At 37.2% G+C, this 27,490-nt stretch overlaps 1 protein-coding gene across 1 annotated transcript in view; it reads left to right on the forward strand.

The window, feature by feature from the left end:
* LOC131407277 (cytochrome P450 2C19-like) overlaps positions 1-14,071 on the forward strand; it is a 30,686-nt gene extending 16,615 nt beyond the window's left edge. Inside the window, exons 6-9 of the mRNA XM_058543583.1 lie at positions 3,169-3,310; positions 5,876-6,063; positions 11,726-11,867; positions 13,571-14,071. Coding sequence (XP_058399566.1) covers positions 3,169-3,310; positions 5,876-6,063; positions 11,726-11,867; positions 13,571-13,752 — 654 coding nt within the window. The 3' untranslated portion in view covers positions 13,753-14,071. The remainder of the gene's footprint in view (positions 1-3,168; positions 3,311-5,875; positions 6,064-11,725; positions 11,868-13,570) is intronic.
* The last annotated feature ends 13,419 nt before the right edge of the window (positions 14,072-27,490 follow it).

The following is a 27,490-nucleotide window of genomic DNA, read 5'->3' on the forward strand; positions in this document are numbered from 1 at the left end:
TGTGACTTCACTTCTCTGATAGATCTAAGAAGAGTTATTCAGTTTTTAGTTTGTTCAGCTTTTTATTTGTGTTAGGATGGAGTGGCAATATCTAAGCTCCTTATGTGCTGGGACAGAAACTGCAATCTTATTAATTTTTTTGATGATCTTTTGACACAAGTCATTTTTCTGTTGCTATTTTAAATGTATTATCCCACCATCTTCCGGCCTCCACTGTTTCTGATGAGAAATAAGTTCTTACTTACATTTTTTATGATCCTTTGTGCATGATGAGTAAATTTCTCTTTCTGCTTTCAAGATACACTCTTTTTTTTTTTTTAATTAAACTCTCTCATGGTATGAGTCTCTCTGAGTTTATTCTGCTTGGATTTCATTGAGCTTCTTGGATATGTAGATTCATGTGGGTCATCAAGTTTGGGAAGTTACAGGCACTATTTCTTCAAGGATTTTTTCTGCCCATTTCTCTCTCTTCCTTCTGTGACTCCCGTAATGTGTATGTTGGTATGTCTCATGGTGTCCCTTAGTCTCTGTTCATTTTTCTTCACTCTTTTTCCCTTGTGCTATTCCAACTGGGTAATTCCAGTTTCACTGTCTTTATATTTGTTTTTTGTTTCTTCTGCTGTTGAACCATTCTAGTAAATTTTAAAATTTTTTTCAGCTGTCATATTTTTTAGCTCCAGAATTTATAATATTTTCTATATTTTCTCTTTTCTGATATATTATACTTTTTCATTATTGTTCTCCTAGTTTCCTTTAGTTCCTTCTCCATAGTTTCCTTCAGCTCTTTGAGCATATTTAAGACATTTAATTTAAAGTTTCTGTCTAGTAAGTCTGATGTACAGGCTTCCTCAGGGATGATTTCTGTTTATTTTTTTCCAGTCAATGGGCCATACTTTCCTATTTCTTTGAATGCTTTGTAATGTTAGTTGAGAACTGAGCATTTTAAATGTTGCAATGTGGTAACTTTGGAAATAAGATTCTGTCTGTTCCCAGAGATTGCTGTTTCTACTTGATGAAGTCTTCAGTAATCCATTTCTTTAGTGATATTTCCAAACAAGTTTCCTTATCTTCTGTGGTCAGTGAAGTCTCTATTCTGTGATCCCAACAGTCAATCAGTGACCTAGCAGAGATTTCCTTAAATGCCTGTCTCCAATAAGAATAGGAAAAAAATCATTCTGCCAATTTAAATCCCATTAGCCAATGCTATTGAGGAAGTTTGTTCAACCTGTGGGGATTTGTACAATGTCCAGCCTCTGTGCTGGACCTTCAGTGATCAAAAGAAAGAAATCAACACACAACCCTCATTTTTGTGGGACAAGGTCCCTGTTGTCCACCTTAGGACTAGCAATCTACCACAGGTATGTGCGCCGCTGTCCTCATCGCTGCCTGTAGGAAGCTGGTGTGTGGAGAATGGTATTTGCTATGTGAGACACTGAAATTTATCAACTCTTTTCTCATCAAGCACTCCCTGGATGCTGTACATATGCAACTAGACTCCAGAGTACAAAAATAGTTGCTTCAGATAGTCTATACTAGGTCAATAGTTGTTTCTGTGGAGGTGGTCATTCCTGGAACTTCCTCTGCCATCTTTGTGGTGTTACTCTAGTAATGCCACTTTAACAATATTAAGTGTTTTGATTCATGACATGGAATTTTTTTCTATTTATTTAGGTCTTCTTTGATTCTTTCAACATTACTTTACATAGTCTAGCTTAATTTTGATTGGATATGTGCATGTAGCCACTAAATATCCAAATTCCCATCAACAGATAAAATATTAATATTAGTTTGTGAATGTACTGCTCTTCTTACTGAATTTAAAGTAATTTTGCTTTGACAAGCTTAGAAAACTGCGGAAAGCCAATGTTAATAAGGTAGATGACCGTCTGTGTCTAAGAAGTACACTGGTTCAGAGGGATAAGTCTACCTTAATGTTGTTGATTACATAATATTACACATGCCGTAGGTCACCTGGAGATTATAAGAGCACCATTAAATTAATGCTGGCCTAGAAACCGGTTAGAATATAGAGAGAGACTTACTTTTTTTGTCCCTCTAGTCAATATTTAAAATTAACCCCTTGTTGTCAATTCTGTGTCACATAATCCCCTCAGTCCTAAATCAACCTTAGTTTTCCTGATCAAGTGCTTTCCTCTCCCAATCATTACTTTGTGAAAGCTCCAGTTAATCAGTCCCTTATCCTTAACATCTGCATTACACTTACCCCCAATTTAATCTCTTCTGAGAAATTAATGCCCAAACTCTCTGTCTTCATGTTTGTGGTGTCCCTTGTGTTTGTAATTCCTATTCATTCCTGTGCTTGTTTCTTAGACCACGTTTCCTATTGCCTTACATCTAGAATACAATAGTGGCCAGCCCCATCTTGTCTTTGTGAACCCATTGTCCTTCTCTACTGTCTATCGTAGGATGGCCTACCATAGTAGCTGTTGCACAATTTCAACTTCATAATGAATGTGTGGGTAAGAGTGAGTCCAAACAAATTCTTTAACAGAAAAAAGAATTGCATACTCTTTATTTAGACTTATTACATCTTCCATGATATGACCCTAATTTACCCATTTCTCTCAATTAAGATTATGTTTCTTTACAAATAAGAGAAAATACAATTAACAACGTGTTAAATAAATAGTTTGTTTGTTTATCTTACATACAAAGAGTCTTCTGGTGGGCCAGTCTAGGATTAGTACAGTAGCCCTGAAACATCACAGACTCAAGCACCTCCCATTTTCCTTCACCATACTTAGTATACAGACCTTCATCTCCATGCTTAAATACTGCTGTCCCAAGATGATGTCTGCCTGACCTCCACCTTCATATCTGTGTTTTGAGTAAGAAGAATTTAAGCAAAGTGGCACCAACAGGCTTTTGGTTATATCTCATTCACAAAAAATATGTTGCATGACCCACCTAACTGCAAAAAGGAGGGTGAATGGAATTTTTAGGCAAGCAAGGAGTAAGGGGTTAGGAAACGAAGATTGCACCAACTAATCTGCAGTCTGCCATACCATACAGTGGCTTTTTGTAATACTGAACAATTCAGTTTCTGTGATGGTTTAACTTTATAACAATCTAAGTCATTTTGTGTTCACTATACTTAAATATGCTGGCCAACTAATTCGTCAAATAATTGCACTAAATCATTCCTAGGAAAAGCACAATCAACAGTCTGAATTTACTATTGAAAATTTGATAAGCGCTGCATTTGATTTATTTGCTGCTGGGATGGTGACAACGAGCACCACCTTGAGATATGGACTCTTACTCCTGATAAAGTATCCAGAGGTTGCAGGTATGATGACCTCACATGGTGAAAAGAGGGAATTTCAGAATAGAAATCTGGCAAGACTGTTAGTGTCCTGCTTCTTATTTCTCTTAGAGAAGCTTCATTATTGAAATGTTTGTGCCACTAGTTGTAATTTGTCCAAACTTAGTGAAGGGATAACAATGAGACAACTTTGCACAACAGGGGTTGATGACTGAGAGATGTGAAAGACAGTGTGGGTAGTAGGAAAGAAAGAAAGTTCTGGTGCAGTGTCTGGATTCCATTGGGAAGTGATTTCTGTCAGGCAACAGCTGTGATGAATTGGTCTAAGATTGCATATTTATTTTCTTAAGAAGAGACCACTTTGAATGATGGGTAAATTCTTGCAGAAATCTTTCCTCATTCTGAAAACACAGTGTTCTACTACTGAGGTAGGGAAGATGCAAGCTTGTTTTATAGAAGCTTAAGTGAAAATTCTAGAAATTTAGTGAGGCACCCTGAAAAAATTTCTACAGTCTGAGAAGTATTCTAAAAAGTTAGATTCATAAGAAAGGTGTTGCTATTTAGGCAGAAGACATGCCTAACGGAATTTTATTATTCCAGAAGTCTGTTTCCAGGAAACTAGGTTTGCCAAAATAAGAATTTCAGGGGGTAAATAATTTTATCTTTTGCGGACAATTTTATTTTACAAATTTACCTTGAAAGAATTCAAGTTGTGCATAGCAGATTAGAAACATACATTATCTTTTTTTGTGTCTGGATCTCATGGAAATGATTATAGACTGATTACAAATGGAAATTATTTAGTCCTTTGAAGTTGAAGAAGAGTACAGGAAGCAGCCAAGAAGTCTTCAACAAATTTCTGAAAAACAGAGAGCAGGAGGGAGGGTGATAATTACCTCAGCAGAGAGCATGAAGTTGTAACCTAAATGTCAGAAGATTTATCAACGTGGAAAAGTGAATTTGTGTCCCTAAAATCCCCACAGTTTTCATTATTTGGAAGTACTAAGTGTCTAATAAGTTAGGAGAGAATGAGGCAGAAGACAGGAGCCTTTCCTCTACAATTTGCACAGGTTTCTGCAGTTGTACAGGTTCTCGCTACAATTTCCTTGAGCAGGTAACTCTTTTCCTCTCACAGAAATGAGAGATTTTCCAAAGGAAAGACCTACATATTTCACCATCAGGTTGGAACATTTCCTCCAAGCATCCAGCAGAGTAGATGAAATAAAAGCATGCACCCCAAGAGATGGGGTCATGAAAGTTTAGAACATCAGGGTAAAGTTAAAATCATAAAACTTTCAGAGATAAATCAGGTCACGTATATAAAAGATTAGGAATCAGAAGGTTATCAGAATTCTCAAGAGTAATTATCATCTTGTGTATTAATAGAAAAAGGATATCTTCAGATATGCATGTTTACCAAAAATTTTACTTCCTCTTTCCATTTTCTCAGAAAGATACTGGAGGATATGTTCCATCTAAATATTTGAAAAAAAGTCAGACTTGGTCATGGGCTCCAGGAATCAGAAGACTTCCTATAAGAGGATGAAAGTTTCAGAGAGGGTACTTGGGCCCAGTCCTGGGAAACAATCAGTTTAGACTGTACTAAGTAGATAAGGCAGATGTGAGGAAAGTTAAGAAAAATGATTGAAAATCTGAGGTTTGAGCATTTGGAAAATTATTACTAGGAGTTTAAAACATCTGCCGGAACATTTCAAAATAATTCTAAATAGACAACTAGAAATTTAGGAATTGATATCAATTGCTCAAAAATAAGTTCTAAAATATGCAAAGTGAAAAATAATCATAGTTATCTTAGCAGTGAACAATATTTATATGGTTATGAAGATGTAAACAATGTGTATTGATATAACCAAAATTATGATCAAAATATATGGTGAAAGTGGAGTGAAGGGAAATGCATGTGTGTGTGTGTTTGTGGGTCTGTGCATGTGTATTTTGTATGGAGTGGAGATGGCGATGTAAATGCTCATTGCTCATACCAGGACTTCATTAAATATTGCCTAAAATTGGATAAATGAATAAATAGAAATAGAAATAGAGTCATTATTTAGAAATATGACTAAACATTTCAGAAGAAAATGCAAGAATGATTTAAAGAGGCTGCATCTGGGGAGTGGGAGGTTTAAGGGGGTACCATTGCAAGTTGCACACACATACATACAAACACACACACAAAGACTACATATATGTAGGTATATTTGTAGAATTTAATTTTTAAAATATCATGTATTATTTTGATATAAATTTTTATTCCTGTTTTACTTTCTGCAGTGACAACAATTTCTTGAGTTAATTATGTGATAACTGTGCATATTTTGAACAATTTCATCATTTCTTTTGTGTTATTTATCCGGTATGGTAATACATAGGTATGTACAGATATATCTAATGCTTAGCTTATAGGAGAGTTACATGTAACTATATTATAGCAATTCTCTAAGTTCTGGGCATATAACTTATGTTTATAATGATGTTGGGACACCTTCATATTTCTTAATGTAACCCTGAAATGCTGTGGCAATATGCCATTTTACTTCTTTTCCATCAGTCTTACTCGTATCTTATCAGCTAAAGCTCAGGAAGAGATTGACCATGTGATTGGCGGATACCGGAGCCCCTGCATGCAGGACAGGAGCCACATGCCCTACATGGATGCCGTGGTGCATGAGATCCAGAGATACATTGACCTCATCCCCACCAACCTGCCTCATGCAGTGACACGTGATACTAAGTTCAGAAACTACCTCATCCCTAAGGTAAGATTTGTTTTTCTTATATTGACCTCAGCGCTCTTGAAATTCCCATGGTCACAATATGGTTCCACTCTTCTCCCAACACAAGATGAGAGAAATGTAAAAATCGTACGTTTGGCAGCTTGATGGATGCTGTATTATATTCAATTTGGGCTATAAATCTTTATAACAGGCCTTGATTGATGGCAGTATAAGTCTTCCAAATTTCTTCTGCTTCTTCAAGATTGTTTCGGCTACTCTTAGCTGTTTACATTTCCCAATAAATTTTAGTATCGGTTTGTTAATTTCCCAAAACCCTCTTCTGGGATTTTATCAGGGTAGCATTAAATCTATAGATCATTTTGAAAAGAACTGGCATCTTGAAAAGAATCGACATGGTGTATCTTTGAATTCATGAATATGGCATATGTTTCCAATTTATTTGAGCTTTCTTTATTTTTTCTATAATGTTTTCTTTTCAGTACAATGGCTTGCACATCTTTGGTTAGTTTTTTCCTAGGAATTAATATTTTTGATGCTATTCTAAATTGTATAATTTAAAAAATGCCTTTTCCATTTCTTTGTGTATGGTATATGGAAATATAATTAATTTTATTATTTTGATGACCTTTAATGTAGCAACCTTGCCAATTTACTAAACATTGCTAATAATTAGTGTGTAGATTCATTTGGAGTTTCAGTGTACACAATTCTGCTGAATGGGTTAATTTTCGCTTTGTTTATTTTTTTATTGAGCTATAATTGACATACAACATTATATTAGTTTCAAGTATACAACATAATGATTCAATATTTGTATACATGGTAAAATGATGACCACAATAAGTCTAGTTACCATCTGTCACCATACAAAGTCAAGGAAATATTTTTTCTTGTGATGAGAACTTTTAAGATTTACTCTCTTAGCAACCTTCAAATATGCAATACAATATTATTGACTATAGTCATCATGCTGTACATTATATATCCCCATGAGTTATTTATTTTATAACTGGAAGGTTGTACCTCTTGACCCCCTTCACCCACTTCACCCACACCCCTCCCCTTTGGCAAGGACCAATCTGTTCTCTCTATGTATGAGTTTTATTTCTTCATTTGTTTTATTTCTTATTTTCTGGTGGTCGTGATTTTAATTTATCTTTATTGCATTATTGCATTGGCTAGGATTTCCAGGATAGTGTTCAAATAAGTGGTGCTAGCGGTCCTCCTAGTTTCAATTTTTATCTCTAGGAGGTGGTGGAGGTTTAACATTGCAATATTGAAAATGATGTTTTATATATGTTTTGGTACGTATTCTTTATAGATTAGGAAAGTCTGCCTTCTCTGTCTTTGTATGATTCTTTTTTTGTTTGGTGAGGAGATTTGCCATGAGCTAACATCTGTTGCCAATCTTCCTCTTTTTGCTGAGGAAGATTGGCCCTGAGCTAACATCTGTGCCCATCTTCCTCTATTTTGTATATGGGATGCCGCCACAGCATGGCATGATGAGCTTTGCGTTAGGTCCGCTCCTGGGATCTGAACCTGCGAACCCTGGGCCGCCGAGGTGGAACACGCGCACTTAACCACTATGCCACTGGGCTGGCTCCGTTTGTATGATATTTTGAAGTGAAAGTGTGAACAATTCTGTCAGATAGATTGTCTTTATCTATTGATACAGTCGTATGTTTTGGCTTCCCTTTCTCCACTAAATATACATATTATAAGTATAAGCATACAACTGATTTTGATTTGCTATATTTTGTTCTGGGCTTTTATATTTATATTCATAAGAGAAATTAGTCTGCAATTTTTCTTTCTCAAAATTTTCTCTCAGAGTTCTGATATCAAGGTAATGCTGGCCTCATAAAATGAGGTGGGAGATGTTACCCAGTATGGCTCTATTTTTATAGCCATCTCCTCCCACTCTTCTTTTCGTGGCCGTTTAATTGTGTCTTTGGAATGCCTAATAAATGTTGGTTAAATACAAGATATTATATATGAAAAAATGGAGTGTTTCAGAGATGTTTGTCTTCTTCTAGAAAGAGTTCTTCTGTCCTTCACTAGACAGTCAGAATGATGTAACACTTCCTGCTCTGATTCAGAATTGTAAATGAAGACAGTCTAAAATTGACTGTAGGTGTCAGCTGACCTCTCTGAGATTCTCTCATCTCTGGAATTTTGAGGAAAGTTTTTGTCTTAGCAGCTTTCCAATGCCTTCTAACATATGGTTTTTATATTTTTTTGAATTTTATAGTTGCTATGCTGCAAGCTACTCCATTCCACTTGAAGCCAGCACTTATTACTAATACAATAAAAAACAATATAACTAAAAATTCTATTTCTATGAGGGAAAAAGAATTTTAAGTTTGGTAAGGTTGCAATTCCTATTGCTGTCTTCTGGGGAAGAGGGAATTGAGCACTTTACCAAGAAGTAATGGGGCTTGCCTTGATGATCACAGATCTGATGCAAAGGTTAAGACTGCAAGTCCACTGTTTTTTCAACAAAAAAACACAACCAGGCAAAGGTTTTTATTTTTGAATATTGGGGCATGAAGGAAGTATTAATAAAACTTGTTTCTCTTTCTGTTACTAACTAAATGGGACATGTACTGAGGAATCACATAGGGATTTCCCATCTACCCATCTACTACATCAGATTTAGGGACATGCTTGAGGGAAGCATTGCATCTGTTGGGCACACCCATAAATTTCTCTGCATGACAGATCACGTTGTGCCTGGTGGTTTTTGAGTATAGACAGCCCAGAGGCCAAGGGAGTGACCCATTCCCTTTGCATGGGACAGCTCAGTATAGGAATATGCAACACTGAGTGGCTGATTCTATCTATCCTTTTAGTAATCAGATAAATGATTTCTTCTACCACAGGAAGCAGCCACTGAGCTATGTGGAGATAATGGTCTAAGCTATGTGGAGATAATGGACTAAGACAGGAGTTGGCAAACATTTCTGTAATGGGCCAGATAGTAAATATTGGGGCAGTAGGGTCTCTGTCACCACTATGTAACTCTGCCACTGTAAGACAAAATCAGTCATAGACCATACATAAATGAAATAATATTGTGTGTTCCAATATTTATGGACAATGATACTTAAATTTCTTGTAATTTTTACCTGTCACAAAATATTATTCCTCATTTGATTTTTTTCAATTTTAAAATTCTTAGCTAAAGTCATAGGGAGGAGTTCAAATACTGTATGATCTCACTCATAAGTAGAAGATAAAAACAACAACAAACACATAGAGACAGAGATTAGATTGGTTGTTACCAGAGAGGACGTGGGGAGGGAGGAGGGCAAAAGGGATGATTAGACACATGTGTGTGGTGATGGATTGTAATTAGTATTTGGGTGGTGAACATAATGTAATCTATGCAGAAATAGAAGTATAATGATGTACATCTGAAATTTATACAATGTTATAAACCAATGTTACCGCAATAAAAAACAAATAAATTTGTAGGAAAGAGCAAAAAAAAAGTTCTTAGCTAATGGACTGTACAAAAACAAGTGGCAGGCTGGATTTGCATGGGCTGTGGTTTGCTTTTGTGTCCCATCTAAAAAATATTTACCAGAACAAGTTCTCCAAAATTTACTCATATCATTTTCTAGAAATTTTATACTTTTAGCTTATACATTTAGATGAATGCATTTCAAGTTAATTTATAGTGTGAGATAATGGTCATGAATCATTTCTTTTTTTAAAAAAATGTCCAATGGTTCCAGCAGTATTTGTTGAAAATATATCTACTTTTGTATCTTCAAGAAACATTTTTGCATATTAATTGTGTAAACATATACAAGGGAAAACTTTTAAAATCAAAATTATAAACTTTACATATGCTAAATTCAGAGGATGGAATTTCCCTGAAGTTTATATTTAAAAATCTTTAAATCTAAATGACATTTAAAAACATATGTATACATATAGATGTATTATATATATGTAAGTGTGTATGGATCTACTTCTATATCTAGATATATAACTATCACTTGATGAGTGACCAGAGATGAGATATCACTTGATATCTCAATATCAAGTATTGAGTTTAACACCTCAATACTTCAGTATGTATCTTCTAAAAACTAGGACTTTCTCCCACATAACAATAATAGCATTCACATTCAAGGAATTATCATTGATATAATAGTATTATCTAATATACATCCTATATTTAAATTTTCATAGTTTTTAAAAAGTATCCTTTATAGTTTTATTTTCTTTTGCAATCTAGTTTTCAATCAAGAAAGAAGCACATAATTTGATTTTCTTATCTCTATAGTTCCCTGTGATCAAGAATGGTTCTCTTTCCTTTGTTTGTTGCTTCCCTTTCAATACAGTGACATTTTTGAAGAGTCCAGGCCAGTTGTCATATAAAATGTTCCTCAGTCTACTTCTGTGTGATTGTCTTCTAGAGATTATATTCCAGTTAGAATCTTGGTGAGAAAACTACATAGTTGTGTGTCTATGTCCCATTGGATTACACTGAGGAGGCAGGGGCGCATAATGTCACTTACCCCATTATTGTTGACAGTACGTTCCTCGCTTAACAGGATGGTATCTGCCAGATCTCTCCATTGCAGAGGTTCTGTTTTTCATGTGTAATTATTGAAATTAGACAGCATAGCATTTTAAGACCTTGTGAATATCCAGCTTCCCAAATCATTCACCCAAGAGTTTTATCATTCATTGAAGACTTTTATTGTTGAAAAATGATAATTTTTCTAATTTATCGTCCCTTCTACCTTTTCTTTTTTCTTTCTTTTTTGTTTTTTCTGGGATTCATCTGTAAAGAAGAGCTCTTCCACAATTTTAAACAAAGAGAAACAAATATCGTATCAATGATAAACACTCACTAGTTGTTACTATGCTTGTTGTTATCATCCCAGAAGAGAGAATTTCTAATTAGATCAGACCTCTATTTTAAAACTCCCTATGAAGAGATACTCTGGACATTTCGAGAGCCTAAAGAAACAGCCACTTTAGACCATAATTCACATGTAAGATGTGTGAAAACTGAAATGATGAAATAGAGTAATAGGTGGGGACATACACCAATATCCAAATGTGACGGTAAGGAAGAGAGGTGGGGTTCAGAAGGCTTGGCATTCAAGTACCCAAGTACCCAGTACTTCAAATGGAATTGGAGTCTACTTTAGCAAAGTCACTGCCACTGGCCTTAAAATCATGCCTGTTTATTACATAATATGTCTGCCTGGAAATGCCATTGCTCTTCTTTGGACCTGAATCTCCTCATCTATAGATCATAAGATTGGACTAAGTAATTTCCAGCATTTCTTCAAGCTCCATGACGTCTTTTTTTTTTTTTTTTGTGAGGAAGATCAGCCCTGAGCTAACATCCATGCTAATCCTCCTCTTTTTGCTGAGGAAGACCGGCTCTGAGCTAACATCTACTGCCAATCCTCCTCCTTTTTTTTTTTTTCCCCAAAGCCCCAGTCGATAGTTGTATGTCATAGCTGCACATCCTTCTAGTTGCTGTATGTGGGACGTGGCCTCAGCATGGCCGGAGAAGCGATGCATCGGTGCGCGCCCGGGATCCGAACCCGGGCCGCCAGCAGCGGAGCGCGTGCACTTAACCACTAAGCCACGGGGCCGGCCCCTCCGTGACTTCTTTATAACTCAGTTTATCTTCATCTGTTTATTCCAGGGCACGACCATATTAACATCCCTGACTTCTGTGCTACAGGATGATAAAGAATTCCCCAACCCAGGGGTGTTTGACCCTGGCCACTTCCTGGACGAGAGTGGCAACTTTAAGAAGAGTGACTACTTCATGCCTTTCTCAGCAGGTAATAAAAATTTATTTCCTTCGGTAGTTCAGGGTATAGGTTACCTTCACAGGATATGTTAAACCTGCAGTGTCTACACATGGCTTCATAGAATTTCTCTTTGTACACGATCAGGAGCACCACTCCCAATGCCCATGCACTTCCCCACCTCATGATACTTCTCATTATTGGCCCACATTAGTGAGATTTGAAGAGCTGACCTAGTTCTTCTAAAGTAAGAAAGCTAGAGAATGGTTTGATTGAGTCCTGCCTCATGATACATCACTGTACCACACAGAACACATTCTAGAAGGTTAACCTTATCTAGACTGTTGTCACCCACCCTAAGGAAGGTATCTAACTCCACAACTTTGAGTATTTTCTATGTGGTGCCTCTCACCCCTAGGTTGAGCTCTGGGGATACAAGTATCCGCAAGCACAGAATGGGCACCCAAAGGGCTCTCACCTCAGTTTGTGAAGCAGATGAATAAACAGATAATTATAATCCAGTATGACTAGTGCTGTGAGAGAGGGAAGGACAAGCTGTTTGCCAGGGGAGGGTGGGGAGAGGAAGAAGCTGCCTCCTTCCTGCTCTCTCATACCACACACAAAGTGAGGCATAAAATGGATTAAGTGACATTCTAATAGAAGAAAGGAAATTTGAGCTGCCTCATAAAAGGCATGTAAAAAGGAGAGAAGAGAGGCAGGACATTTTGACAGAGGTAGTGGACCAGAAGAACAGGGTATTTGTTCTAGTTTAAGGATGTCAGAGCCTCCTGCCAGTAACTGTGGGTCAGGGAAACCTTGAGAGTGTGACAGATTACCCTGTAATGATTCCAGAGCACCTTGATCTTCCTACAATCAACCTCTCTCATTTGGGTACTGGGGCCTCTGCACATGAACTGTGTGCTGAGTTTCTGGCTGTAGTCTTACCTTCATTCATTCTTTGGCTTTTTATGCCTGCTTTTGGATCTAGCATTGTAAATACTAAAATGACAATGACTGAGACCTCCTTTCAAGAACTCATATTTTATCAGGCTAGAAAAATAGCGAATTATGATTCATGGTGATCTATGCTTCTTTGGAAGCAGGAATATAATGCTGAGAAACCCAGAGAGAGTGAGAATCTACTGCCTGAACAGATCACAAAGATTGTAAGAAGGAAATGAAATTTGACCTAGTTTCTAAGAGAATTATAAGTAAAGTGCATCTTAGCCAAAAGGAACAACATCAGATACATCTTGAAACTGTATTGTATGTTGAATATTAATGAAGTGTAGGCGTTGCTAGAACTGAGAGTAAAAAGTGAGAAGAATGCAAGGAATCATGGAACATCAGACTGGGAACAGGGAACACAAGCAGCATGTGTGAGTTTCTAGGAAAAGATTGGTGGAAACCAGAAATGCCAAAATAACAGTTATAAAGTGGGAATACTTAATGAAATGCTTGGCATAGAGCTGATACTCAGTAAAAATTTGTTGCGTGAAGGGTGCCTGTTAAAAGAGGTGTTAAGGTGGATAACATGTCAGTCCATCTTTTGTCCCTCCCTCTATCTAACCATCATTGCATCCGTCCTGCCATCCATGCATCCATGCATCCATCCATCCATCCATCTATCCAATCAATCATTCCTCAAATAGTTACTGTGTATTCTCTATTCTTTTTGTGCCAGTCAGACACATACTGTGCAAGGAGTATCTACATTCTGTGTTTGTTATTTTCAGGAAAACGGATTTGTGTGGGAGAAGGCCTGGCCCGCATGGAGCTGTTTTTATTCCTGGCCACCATTTTACAGAAATTTACCCTGAAATCTGTGGTTGACCCAAAGGACGTCGACACCGCTCCAGTTGTCAGAGGGTTTGCTTCTCTGCCACCTTCTTATCAGCTCTGCTTCATTCCTGTCTGAAGAAGCGCAGACCATCTGGCTGCTGGTGTGCTGTCATCTGCAATTCCCCCTTCTTTGGGATGTTGTTCACCTCCTTCCCATTTCATTCCTTTCCCAGGAATGCCTTCTCTATCCTGTCCTCTCTCCATTACTCCATTCCCTCAACATTCAGTGAACATCCAACCTCCATTGTGGAGAATTTCCTCATTTTCACAACATAAACATATGCCTCCTATTCTTCATACTGTGTAATACTTGTCTTGGCCACCACATACATTAATACTTATGAGTTATTACTATGTTATCAATATTAAACAGCAAAACAATTTTAGCCAGCTTCATGGAGATTTATTTGACATACAACATTGTGTAAGTTTAAGGTGTACAATGTGATGATTTGATATATGTGTATATTGCAAATAGTTTATCACAATAAGGTTGGTTAACATATCTGTCACCTCACATACTTTTTTTGTGGTGAGAATGTTTAAGATCTACCATCAGCAACTTTCAAGTATACAATACGTTATTGTTAACTATAGTTACTCCGCTATAGATTAGAACCCTGGAAGTTATGCATCTTATAACTTGAAGTTTGCACCCTTTGAACAACATCTCCCCATTTCCACCACCTCTAATCCCTGGCAACCACCAGTCAATTCTCTGTTTCTGTGAATTTGGCTTTTTTTAGATTCCACATTTAAGTGTGAACATATAGGATTTATCTTTCTCTGTCTGACTTATGTAACTTAGCATAATGCTCTCAGGGTTCATCCATGTGGTTGCAAATGACAGGATTTCCTTCTCTTTTATGGCTGAATAGTATTCCAATGTATATGTATACACCACATTTCCTTTATCCATTCATCCGTCGATGGACATCAATGAATGATGTTCTTAGTTGCTTCCATATCTTGACTATTGTGAATAATACAGCAATGACATTAGAGTGCAGATATCTCTTCCAGATAGTGATTTAACTTCCTTTGGATATATTCCCAGAGGTGAAATTGCTAGATCTTATAGTTGTTCTATTTTTATTTTTTTGAGGACCCTCCATTCTGTTTTCTGAGGTGGCTGTACCAACTTACATTCCCACCAACAGTCCACAAGGGTTCTTTTTCTCCACAACCTTGCCAACATTTTATATCTCTTTATATATTTTATTTATTTTCCCCCCAAAGCCCCAGTAGATAGTTGTATGTCATAGCTGCACATCCTTCTAGTTGCTGTATGTGGGACGCAGCCTCAGCATGGCCGGAGAAGCAGTGTGTCGGTGCGCGCCTGGGATCCGAACCCCGGGCCACCAGCAGTGGAGCGCACACATTTAACTGCTAAGCCACGGGGCCGGCCCTGATATCTCTTCAATTTTTGATAACAGCCACGCTTACAGATATGAGGCGATATTTCATTGTGAATTTGACTTGCATTTCCCTGTTAATTAGTGATACTGAGCACCTCTTCATATACCTGTTGTCCGTTTGTATGTCTTCATTAGCAAAATGTCTATTCAGGTCCTTTGCCCATTTTTAATCAGACTACAGTAGTTCCCTCTTATCCACAAGAGATATTTTCCAAGACCCTCAGTGGGTGCTTGAAACCGTATATAGTACCACACCCTATATATACTACGTTTTTTTTGTATTCACACCTATGATAAAGTTTAATTTATAAATTAGGCACAGTAAGAGGTTAACAACAGTAACTAATAATAAAATAGAACAATTATAACAATATACTGTAATAAAAGTTATGTGAATATGGTCTCCATCTCAAAATACCTTATTGTACAAATTTAATGCCTTTTTCATCTGAACTAATCACTATCACACTGTGGCAGTAACTTTTGCATCTTGAGGTGTGACAGCAAAACTGTGATGAATTTCTTTTACCTGCTTCAAAATTTGATGGATAGAAGATTCATTCTTACCATAGGTCTTAGCAACCTCAGTGTATGATTTTTTTTTCTTTCCTTAAATTAAGAACTTTTACCTTTTCACTTAAAAGAAACACTTTACAACTTCTCTTTGGCATATTTGAATTGCCAGCATCACTGATCTTGTGCTTTGGGGCCATTATTTACTAAAATAAGTCTTATTTGATCACAAGCACTGCGATACCACAACAATCAATCTGATAACCAAGACAGCTGTTAATTGAATAATGGACAGGTTGTGTATACAGAGTGGTTACACTGGACAAAGTGATGATTTATATGCCAGGCGAGATGGAGCAAGATGGCACAAGACTTCATCATGCTATTCAGAACACTGCAGAATTAAAATTTACCCATTATTTATTTCTGGAATTTTCTATTTAATATTTTTGGAGCACAATTGTTCGCAGGTAACTGAAACCGCAAAAGTGAAACCATGGATGAGGAGGGACTATATTTGTTCCATTGCTATTGAGTTGTAGGACTTCTTTATGTATTTTGGATATTTACCTCTTAACAGATTTATGGTTTGCAAACATTTTCTCCTATTTCATAGGTTGCCTTTTCATTTTGTGAATAGTTTCCTTTGCTGTGCAGAATCTTTTTAGTTTGACTTAGTACTGTTAGAAAGGTCATCAAGCAGACATGACTACCAGGAGTAGTAGTGGGACCCAGGTGATTGGAGGCTCCTCTCCTCTCCCCTGTCCTTGGAATGGGTCCTTTGTTTGCCCTCCCTGCGCTAGCAGCTGCCCAAGGACACAGAGTAGTGTGATAGTAGTGTGGTGTTGAGACCATCCGGACTGGGTACATGACTGAACTCAGTTAAGGCCTCTCTATATAAACTTTTAAGATTTGGAGGGCGGGTGCAGAAACTTACTTGTCTTGTGACCACCCAAAACAAGCCTCATAAGTAAATTCCCTTGCTTATTAAACCTGCCACCTATCAATCTGGAGTGGTCTGCTATTTGCTTTGGTCTCTCCTTGCCCTCCATGTACAGAGGCCACTTTCAGATACATCCAGGAATCTTCTAGGCAGGTTGTGTACCAACAAGTCTCACCTGTTTATTTTTGCTTTTGTTTCTTGCGTTTTGGTGTCATATCCAAAAGTCATTGCCAAGACCAATGTCAAGGAGTTTTTCCCCTGTGTTTTCTTCTAGGAGTTTTATGGTTTCAGGTCTTACATTTAAGTCTTTAATCCATTTTTAATTAATTTTTGTGAGTGGTATAAAATTTCATTCTTTTGTATGTGAATACCTAGTTTTTCCAGCATCATTTATTGAAAATTTAGATTTATCCTTTTCCTATTGAGTATTCGTGACTCTCTTATCAACTAATAATTGTATATGTGTGGGTTTATTTCCGGGCTTTCAATTCTGTTCCCTGTGTCTTTGGATCTGTTTTTATGCCAGTACCGTAATGTTTTGATTAGTATAGATTTGTAATATAGTTTGAAATCAGGAAGTGTGAGGCCTCCAATTTTCTTCTTCTTTCTCAAGATATCTTTGATATCCAGGGTCTTTTGTGGTTCCCAGCAAATTTATGATTTTTTTTCTGTGAAAATGCCATTGGAATGTTGGTAAGGATTGCATTGAATCTGTAGATTGCTTTGGATAGTATGGACATTTTAACAATATTAATTCTTCCAATCTATGAACATGAGATATCTTTCCATTTATTCATGTCATCTTCAATTTCTTTAATCACTGTCTTATTATTTTCTGTATACAGATCTTTCACCTCCTTGGTTAAATTTACTCCTAAGTATTTCGTTGTTTTTGATGCTATTGTAAATGGGATTGTTTTCTTTATTTCTCTTTCAGATGTTTCATTGTTAGTAGTTAGAAGTGAAATTGATTTCTGTATGTTGATTTTGTATCCTGCAACTTCACTGAATTCATCAATTAGGTCTAACAGTTTCCTTCTGGAGTCTTTAGGGTTTTCTGTAAATAAGATCATGTCATCTACAGAGAAAATTTTACTTCCTCATTTCTGATTTGGATGCCTTCTATTTCTTTTTCTTGCCAAATTGCTCTGGCTAGGACTCCACTATTATTTTGAATACAAGTGGTGAGAGTTGGCACTCTTGTCTTGTTCCTGATCTTTCACTATTGAGTATGATGTTAGCTGTGTGTTTGTCACATACAGTCTTCATTATGTTGAGATATAATCCTTCTATATCGGATTTGTTGAGAGTATTTATCATGAAAGGGTGTTGAATTTTGTCAAATGCTTTTTCTGCATCTTTTAAGAGGCTCATATAATTTTTATCCTTATTTCTGTTAATGTGGTGTTATCACATTTCTTGATTTGTGCCTATCCTTGCAGCCCAGGGATAAATCCCACTTGATCATGGTTGGCATATGATCCTTTTAATGTGCTGTCAAATTCAGTTTGCTAATATTTTGTTGAGAATTTTTGCATCTATATTCACCAGAGATAATGGCCTGTAGTTTTCTTTTCTTGTGGTGTCCTTATCTGTCTTTGGTACCAGGGTAATGTTGTCATTGAAAAATAAGTTTGGGAGTGTTTCTTCCTTTTCAATCATTTGGAAGATTTTGAGAAGTATTGGTGTTAAGTCTCTCTTTATGTTTTGCTAGAATTCACAAGTGAAACTATCTGGTCTGGGGCTTTTATGTTGTTGTTGGTAAGTTTTGTTTATTACTTCAATCTCCTCAGTTGTTATTGATCTGTTCAGATTTTCTATTCCTTCATGATTCAGTCTTGCTATGTTATGTGTTACTAGGAATTTATCCATTTCTTCTAGGTTATCCACTCTGTTGGCACGTAGTTATTCTGACTAGTCTCTTATGATCCATTGTATTTCTGTAGTATCAGTGTAATGCCTCTCTTTACGTCTGGTACGCTTGAGTCCTATCTCCTTTTTTCGTGGTTAGTCGATCTAAAAGTTTATCAATTTTTCTTATTTTTTCCAAAAACCAATTTTTAGTTTAATTGATTTTTTTCTATTGTTTTTCTGGTCTCCATTTATTTATGCTCAAACTGTTTTATTACCATCCTTCTACCAACTTTGGGCTCAGTTTATTCTTATTTTTTCTAGTTCCTTGAGGTATAAAATTACCTCATATATTATTTAGTATTTATTTCAGATGTTTCTTTTCATTTTTTTTGGCATTGTAAAGTCAACGTTTATTGCTTCCTTTTTTTATTGCAATAACATTGGTTTATAACATTATATAAATTTCAGGTGTACATCCTTATACTTCTATTTCTGCATACATTACATCATGTTCACCGCCCAAAGACTAATTACAATCCATCACCACACACATGTGCCTAATCATCCCTTTCACACTCCTCCCTCACCCCTTCCCATCTGGTAACAACCAATCCAATCTCTGTCTCTATGTGTTTGTTTTTTGTTGTTTTTATCTTCTTCTTATGAGTGAGTTCAGACAGTGTTTGGCTTTCTTCCTCTGACTTATTTCACTTAACATAATACCATCAAGGTTCATCCATGTTGTCACAAATAGTTGGATTTCATTGTTTCTTATGGCTGAGTAGTGTTCCATTGTGTATATATACCACATCTTCTTTATCCATTCATCCCTTGATGGGCACTTATGTTGCTTCCAAGTCTTGGCTATTGTGAATAAAGCTACAGTTAACACAGGCGTGCAGGTATCTTCCTGCATTTGTGTTTTCATGTTCTATGGATAAATACCCAGCAGTAGAATAGCTGGATTGTATGGTAGTTCTATTGTTAATTTTTTGAGGAATCTCCATGTTGTTTTTCATTGTGGCTGCACCGTTTGCATTCCCACCAGCACTGTATGAGAGTTCCCTTCTCTCCACATCCTCTCCAACTTGTTTTGTTGTCTGTCTTGTTACTTATAGCCATTCTGATGGGTTTGAGGTGATATCTCATTGTAGTTTTGATTTGCATTTCCCTGATAGTGATGTTGAACATCTTTTCATGTGCCTGTTGACCATCTGTATGTCTTGTTTGGAGAAATGTCTGTTCATATCTTTTGCTCATTTTTTAATTGGTTTGTTAGTTTTGTTGTTGTTGAAATGTATGGGTTCTTTATATATTTTGGCGATTAACCCCTTATCCTATACATGGTTTGCAAATATCTTCTCCTAATTGTTAGGTTGTCTTTTCATTTTGTTGATGGTGTCCTTTGCTGTGCAGAAGCTTTTTAGTTTGATGTAGTCCCATTTGTTTATTTTTTCTCTTCTTTCCCTTGCCTGGTCGGACAAGGTGCTTGAAAATATGTTGCTAAGACCAATGACAAAGAGCATACTGCCTATGTATTCTTCTAGAAGTTTCATGGTTTCAGGTCTTACATTCAAGTCTTTAATCCATTTGGAGGTAATTTTTGTGTATGGTGTAAGGTAATGGTCTACTTTCACTTCTTTGCAAGTGGCTGTCCAGTTTTCCGACACCATTTATTGAAGAGAATTTCCTTTCTCCATTGTATGTTCTTGGCTCCCTTGTTGAAAATTAGGTGTCCATAGATGTGTGGGTTTATTTCTGGGCTCTTGATTCTGTTCCATTGATTGATGTGTCTGTTTTTGTGCCTGTACCATGCTGTTTTGGTTACTACAGCTTTGTAGTATATTTTGAAATGAGGGAGTGTGATACCTCCAGCTTTGTTCTTTTTTTTCAGGATTCCTTTGGCTATTCAGGGTCTTTTGTTGTTCCATATAAATTTTAGGATTCTTTATTCTATTTCTGTGAAAAACGTTATTGGGACTTTGATAGAGATTGCATTGAATCTATAGATTGCTTTAGGAAGTATGGACATTTTAACTATGTTTGTTCTTCCAATCCCAGAGCACGGAATAACTTTCCATTTCTTTGTGTCTTCTTTAATTTCTTTCAACATTTTATAGTTTTTAGTGTACAGGTTTTTTGCCTCTTTGGTTAAGTTTATTCCTAGGTATTTTGTCCCTTTTATTGCAATTGCAAATGGGATTGTATTCTTAATTTCTCTTTCTGCTACTTCGTTGTTAGTGTATAGAAATGCAACTGATTTTTGTGTGTTGATTTTGTATCCTGCAACTTTACCATATTAATTTATCAGTTCTAAAAGTTTTTTGGAAGATTCTTTAGGGCTTTCTATAAATAAAATCATGTAATCTGCAAATAGTGACAATTTCACTTCTTCCTTTAAAATTGGATCCCTTTTTTTTCTTTTTCTTGCCTGTTTGTTCTGGCTAGGACTTCCAATACTGTGTTAAATAGGAGTGGTGAAAGTGGGCACCCTTATCTGGTTCCTGTTCTTAAAGGGATAGCTTTCAGTTTTTCACCATTGAGGATTACATTAGCTGTGGGTTTTTCATATATGGCCTTTATTATGTTGAGGTAGTTTCCTTCTATACCCAATTTATTCAGAATTTTTATTATGAATGGATGCTGTATCTTGTCAAATGCTTTCTCTGCATCTATTGAGAGGATCATGTGATTTTTATTCTTCATTTTGTTGATGTGGTATATCACGTTGATTGATTTGCGAATGTTGAACCAACTCTGCATCCCTGGAATAAATCCCACTTGATCGTGGTGTATGATCTTTTTAATATATTGTTGTATTCGATTTGCTAGTGTTTTGTTTAGGATTTTTGCATCTATGTTGATCAGTGATATAGGTCTGTAAGTTTCTTTTCTTGTGTTGTCTTTGGTTTTGGTATCAGGCTAATGTTGGCTTCGTAGAAAGAGTTGGGAAGCTTCCCTTCCTCTTCAGATTTTTGGAAGAGGTATAGGTATTAGGTCTTCTTTGAATGTTTGGTAGAATTGACCAGGTAAGCCATTTGGTCCTCGACTTTTATTTTTTGGGATGTTCTTGATTACTGTTTCAATCTCCTTACTGGTGATTCGCCTGTTCAAACTCTCTATTTCTTCTTGATTCAGTTTTAGAAGGTCATATGCTTCTAAGAAGTTATCCATTTCTTCTAGATTATCCAATTTGTTCGTATATAGCTTTTCATAATATTCTCCTATAAACTTTTTTATTTCTGAGGTGTCCATTGTAATTTATCCTCTTTCATTTCTGATTTTACTTATTTGAGCCTTCTCTTTAGTTTTCTTGGTGAGTCTAGCTAAAGGTTTGTCAATTTTGTTTATCTTTTCAAGGAAACACCTCTTGGTTTCATTGATTTTTTTTAGTCTCTGTTTCATTTATTTCTGCTCTGATTTTTATTATTTCTCTCCTTTTACTGATTTTGGGTTTTGTTTGTTCTTCTTTTTCCCATTCCTTTAGGTGCACTGTTAGATTGTTTATTTGAAATTTTTCTTGTTTGTTGAGATAGGCCTGTATTGCCATAAACTTCCCTCTTAGAACTGCTTTTGCTGTATCCCATAAATTCTGACATGTCGTTTTTTCATTTTCCTTTGTCTCCAGGTATTTTTTGATTTCTCCTTTGATTTCTTCATTTGCCCAATTGTTGTTCAGTAGAATTTTGTTTAATCTCCACATATTTGTGGTTTTTCTGACTTTCTTCCTATAGTTGATTTCTATTTTCATGCCATTGTGATCAGAAGAGATGCTTGGTGTTATTTCAATCTTCTTAAATTTATGGAGACTTATTTTGTGGCCTAATATGTGATCAATTCTGGAGAATGTTCCATGCGCATTTGAAAAAAATGAGTGTTCTTTGGTTTTTGGATGGAATGTTCTGTATATATCTACTAAGTCCATCTGATCTATTGTGTCATTTAAGACCACTGTTTCCTTATTGATCTTCTGTTTGGATGATATATCCACTGGTGTAAGTGGAGTGTTAAAGTCCCCTACTATTATTGTGTTACTGTCTATTTCTCTTTTATGTCTGTTAACAATTGCTTTATATATTTAGATGCTCCTACATTGGGTGCATATATATTTAAGAGTGTTATATCCTCTTGTTGGATTGTCCCTTTGATCATTATGTAGTGCCCCTCTTTATCTCTTGTTACAGTTTTTGTTTTAAAGTCTATTTTGTCTGATATGACTATTGCTACCCTAGCTTTCTTTTCATTGCCATTTGCATGGAGCATCTTTTTCCATCCCTTCACTCTCAGTTTTTGAGTGTCTTTAGGTATGAAGTGTGTCTCTTGTATGCAGAATATATATGAGTCTTGTTGTTTTATCCAATCAGCCACCCTATGTTTTTGATTAGAATATTTAGTCCATTGACATTTAAAGTAGCTATTGATAACTATTTACTTACTGCCATGTTTTTACTTTTTTTTCTGGGTGTTTTAGTAGTTATTTTCTGTTCCTTTCTTCTTCTCTTGCTCTCTTCCTTTGTGGTTTGATGGCTTTCTTTAGTATTATGTTTGGGCTCCTTTCTCTTAATTTTTTTGTGCATTTATTATAGGTTTCTGGTTTGTGATTGCCATGTGGTTCATATATAATAACCTATGTCTATAGCAATCTATATTAAGTTGATGGTCTCTTTATTTTGACCTCTTTCTAAAAGCTCTACTCTTTTACTCCCCTCCTCCCACATTTTATGTTTTTAATATCATATCTAACCTCTTTTTTGTGCGTTTTTATCCTTTACCCTCTTATGGAAATAGTTAATTTTTTCCTATTTGAGGTCTTCTCTTTCCCCCTTAAATAAGTCCCTTTAGCATTTCTTGTAGGAATGGCTTCTTGGTGAGAAACTCCTTTAATTTTTGCTTATCTGGGCAAGCTCTTTATCTCTCTTTCCATTCTGAATGATAACCTTGCCAGGTAGAGTATTCTTGGCTGTACGTTTTCCTTTTAGCACTTTAAATATATTGTGCCACTCTCTTTTAGCCTGTAAAGTTTCTGCTGAGAAGTCAGCTGGTAGCCTTATTAGGTTGCCTTTGTATGTAACTTGTTGTTTTACTCTTGCCACTTTTAGGATTCTCACTTTATCTTTAATTCTGAACATGTTAATTATGATGTGTTTTAGCGTGTGCCTCTTTGGGTTTATATTTTCTGGTGCTCTCTGTGCTTCCTGTACCTGGATGTCTGTTTTCTTCCTTAAGTTAGAGAAGTTTTCAGCAATTATTTCTTCATATAGATTCTCTGCCCCTTTGTCTCTCTCTTCTCCTTCTGGGACACCTATAACATGGATGTTGGTGTGCTTGATGTTCTCCCAGAGGTCCCTTTGATTGCCCTCACTCTTTTTAATTCTTTTTTCTTTTATCTGTTTAGCTTGATGATTTCCTCTAGTCCTTTGTCCAGCTCATTGATCCATTCTTCTGTTTCCTCTACTCTGCTTTCGAGTCCCTCTAGTGAATTTTTCATTTCTAACATTGTATTCTTCATTTCTAGTATTGTATTCTTCATTTCTGATTGGTTCTTTTTTATATCTTCCATTTCTTTTTTGACATTCTCACTGAGTTCACCCATTCTTTTCCCAAGATCAGTAAGCATCTTTATAACTCTTTGTTTGAACTCTCTGTCAGGTAGATTGCTCATTTCTGTTTCATTTAGTTCCTTTTCTGAGGTTTTGTCCTGTTCCCTTACTAGGAACATATTCCTTTGCCTCCTCATTTTACCTCTTTCTCTGTGCTTGTATGTATGTATTAGGTAGGTTAGCTATGTCCCCTGATCTTGGAGAGGTGGCCTTATGTAAGTGATGCCTTATGAGGCCCAGCAGTGTGCTTCCCTCTTGCCACCAGCTCCAAACATTCCAGGAGTGACCCCCTTGTGGGCTACATATGCCCTTCTGTTGTGGCAGAGTTGCTCTTTCCATAGGTGCCCAGGGAGTCTGAGCTGTCCCTCTGGCTGGCTGCTTGTAATGGTAAGCTGTGTGTCATTGTTGTGGACCCTTCAGTCTCTTTATCAGGTGTGGGGAGCACCAGCACAGTTGGCTTCAAGGTCTAATAGCACCTTCCTGTTGCAGCTTTTCTACTAGGTGAGTAGGCCCCTAGCATGGCTGGTTGTTAGGTTCAGGGGCTTACAGTTGCTGGCCTATAAGTCTCTTCTCCTCCCTCTGAGGATTGCAGCTGGGTGGGGCTGGTCCCAAACACAGGAGCACACAGTTGTTTCAGGCTTTGGAACGTGGGGCCTAACCCCTCTGTGGCTGTTTGAGAAGCACAAGTCTTCTGCAGTTGACAAGCCCCACCACCCACAAGGCCACACACACAGTCAACACAGTCCTGCCCAGTGCACACGCCCTGACCCTCTGAGGTGGACCCAGTCACCCCATGGCAGAGGCCACATGCACTACACGAATGCCCCACACAATCCACCTGCTCCTCATGTATGCCCTGCCACACAGAGCTGGACCCACTCGCCACACTGTGGAGAGTCAAGGCACATAACCTATGCAGGCACACAAGTTGCCAGAGGCCTTTTTGTTGGGTGTGGCCAGTCTCTAGGGTGGGCTGCCTGCCCTGGCTGAGCTGGATTAAATCAGTGCTCTAGTGGGTGGGGCAGACCCTGGGCTAGCAGGCCACGGGGAGAACTCCAATGGCATCTGCCAGCATCTGTGTCTGCACGTCCACACCAGGTCACAACAATGGCTGCTGCCAATGTCTCAGTCCCTGGAGAGGTCTCACCTCTCACCAAGATGCACCCAGAGCCTGTCAAGTGAGTCTCTTTTCACCAAAGGACTATGCAACTTTCTTTCTGGTGATTTTAAGTAGCTTTCTGAAATGGGCAAATTTGTGTGTGCCCTTTAAAAGCTGGAATTTAATTTCTTTATGCCCCAGCTTTTCTACGTTATTCCCCATTGTTCTTAGTAGCCAGCAAAGCCAGCTATTATGACACTCATCTCGGTTGTGCTAGCTGCAAAAAATTCTTATAGCGACAATGCTCCCTGGCTCAGCTCCCCCACTCCTTCAGGGAAAGCTGTGTACCTTTGGATTGCTCCTGGGTGGCTGTGAAGCGCTATGGGTTGTGAAGGTGGCATTTTTTCTCTCCAGAAGGGAATTTATGCCTCTTCCACCTCTGTCAGGATTTTCATTTGTTACAAGGATTCCTCTTATCCAGTTTTCAGTTCTCTCTCAGGGATAATTGTTCCAAGATTAGTTGTAAGTCTGCTATGTCTGTGGGTGAAGGTGAGTTCAGAGTCCACCTATGCCACCATCTTGACTTCTCTCCCCTCTTTTTTCTTAGTGTAAACTTCTCTGTTAGGAGTGCATCTGCTACATCCCACAAGTTTTGCTATGTTGTATTTTTGTTTTCAATTTCTTGAGAAATTTTATGATTTCCCTTTTGATTTCTTCCTTGACCTACTAGTTGTTCATGAAAGTGTTGTTTAATTTCCACAGTTTGAGAATTTTCCTGCTTCTCTCTGGTTACTGATTTCTAATTTCATAGCATTGTGGTCATGGGAAATACTTGATATGTTTTCAATGCTATCATTCCTTTCTCTTTCTCTTTTGTGTATGTACCATAGTTTTTTTATTCTTTGTGGTTACCATGAGGCTTACATAAAACATCTCTTCGTTATAATAGTCTATTTTAAGCTGATAGGAACTTACCTTCAGTGGAATACAAAAGCGTTACATGTTTACTTCTTCTCTCCCCACACTTTATGCTACTGATGTCACACAGTACATCTTTTTATATTGTGCGTTCATTTGTAAATTATTGTAGCTATAGTTATTTTTAATATTAATGTCTTTAAAATTTTATATTAGAGATAAAAATGATTTACACATCACCAACTGTATTAGGGTATTTTGAATTTAACTATATATTTATCTTTACCAGTGAGATTCATACTTTTATATGTTTTCATGTTGTTTCATAGCATGGTTTCACTTCCACTTGAAGAATTCCCTTTAGCATTTCTTGTAAGGCAGGTCTAGTTCTGATTAAATCCCTTAGCTTTTGTTTGTGTGGAAATATCTTTATCTCTCCTTCATTGTGCAGGATAGTTTTGCTGAGTATAGTATTCTTGGTTGGCAGTTTTTCTTTCTCTAAGCACATTGAATATATCATCCTACTCCCTCCTGGCCCATATGTTTCTGCAGAGAAATCCACTGATAGCACTTTGTATGTGGTAAGTCATTTTTCCCCTGCTTCTTTCAAAATACTTTCTCCATCTCTGACTTTTAGCATTTTGATTATAATGCATCTCAGGGTAATCTTCCTTGGGATGATCTTGCCTGGGGTGCTTTGAACTTCCATCCCTGGATGTCCATATTTCTCCCATGATTTGGGAAGTTTACAGGCATTATTTCTTTAAATAAACTTTCTGCCTCTTTGTCTCTCTCTTCTCTTTCTGAGACTCCCGTTGTACTTATATTAGTTCCTTTAATGTTGTCCTGTGATTCCTCTAGGATTTTTACACTCTTTTTCATTCAGTTTTCTTTCTGCTTCTCTAATTCTCTAACTTCAAATAACTTGTCTTCATGTTCATTGATTCTTTCTTCTGCACGATTGAGTCTGCTGTTGAAGCTCTGTATTGCATTTTTCAATGCCAGTCTTTACAGTCTGGTGTCAGCAGGTAATTACCTTCTGCTATTCATTCCTCGGGCTTATGGGATTACCTCTGGAATCACAGTTGTCTGGGGTGTTTCTGGGTCTGTAGTGAGTTCTGTGGTTGGTGGGCTATTACCAGGGGCTCAGGCAGGCATGGAATCTGTCTGGTCCCCAGGTGGATGGGACCACGTCCAGGACATTGTTCAGTATTGTGGTAATGGAACAACGGTCTGTTTCAGGGTCCGCAATCAAGTCCTATGACAGCAGGCTTTTTGCTAAGTGGATGGTTGGGTGTTGGTCCTGCCAAGTCACTGGGAAGGGTTCTGCTAAGTCCCTGGGAGGGTCACTGGGTTGTTCTTGGGTGGGGAGGACTAGCCTTGGAATGTGGCGGAGAGAGGCTGGAACTGAGTCTCAGGGCTGCTCTAGCGTCTACAGACAAGAACGAGGTGTGCAGATGTGGTTCTGG

Source organism: Diceros bicornis, chromosome 6 (genome assembly GCF_020826845.1).
Source record: "Diceros bicornis minor isolate mBicDic1 chromosome 6, mDicBic1.mat.cur, whole genome shotgun sequence".
In the NCBI taxonomy this organism is placed as follows: Eukaryota; Metazoa; Chordata; class Mammalia; order Perissodactyla; family Rhinocerotidae; genus Diceros; species Diceros bicornis.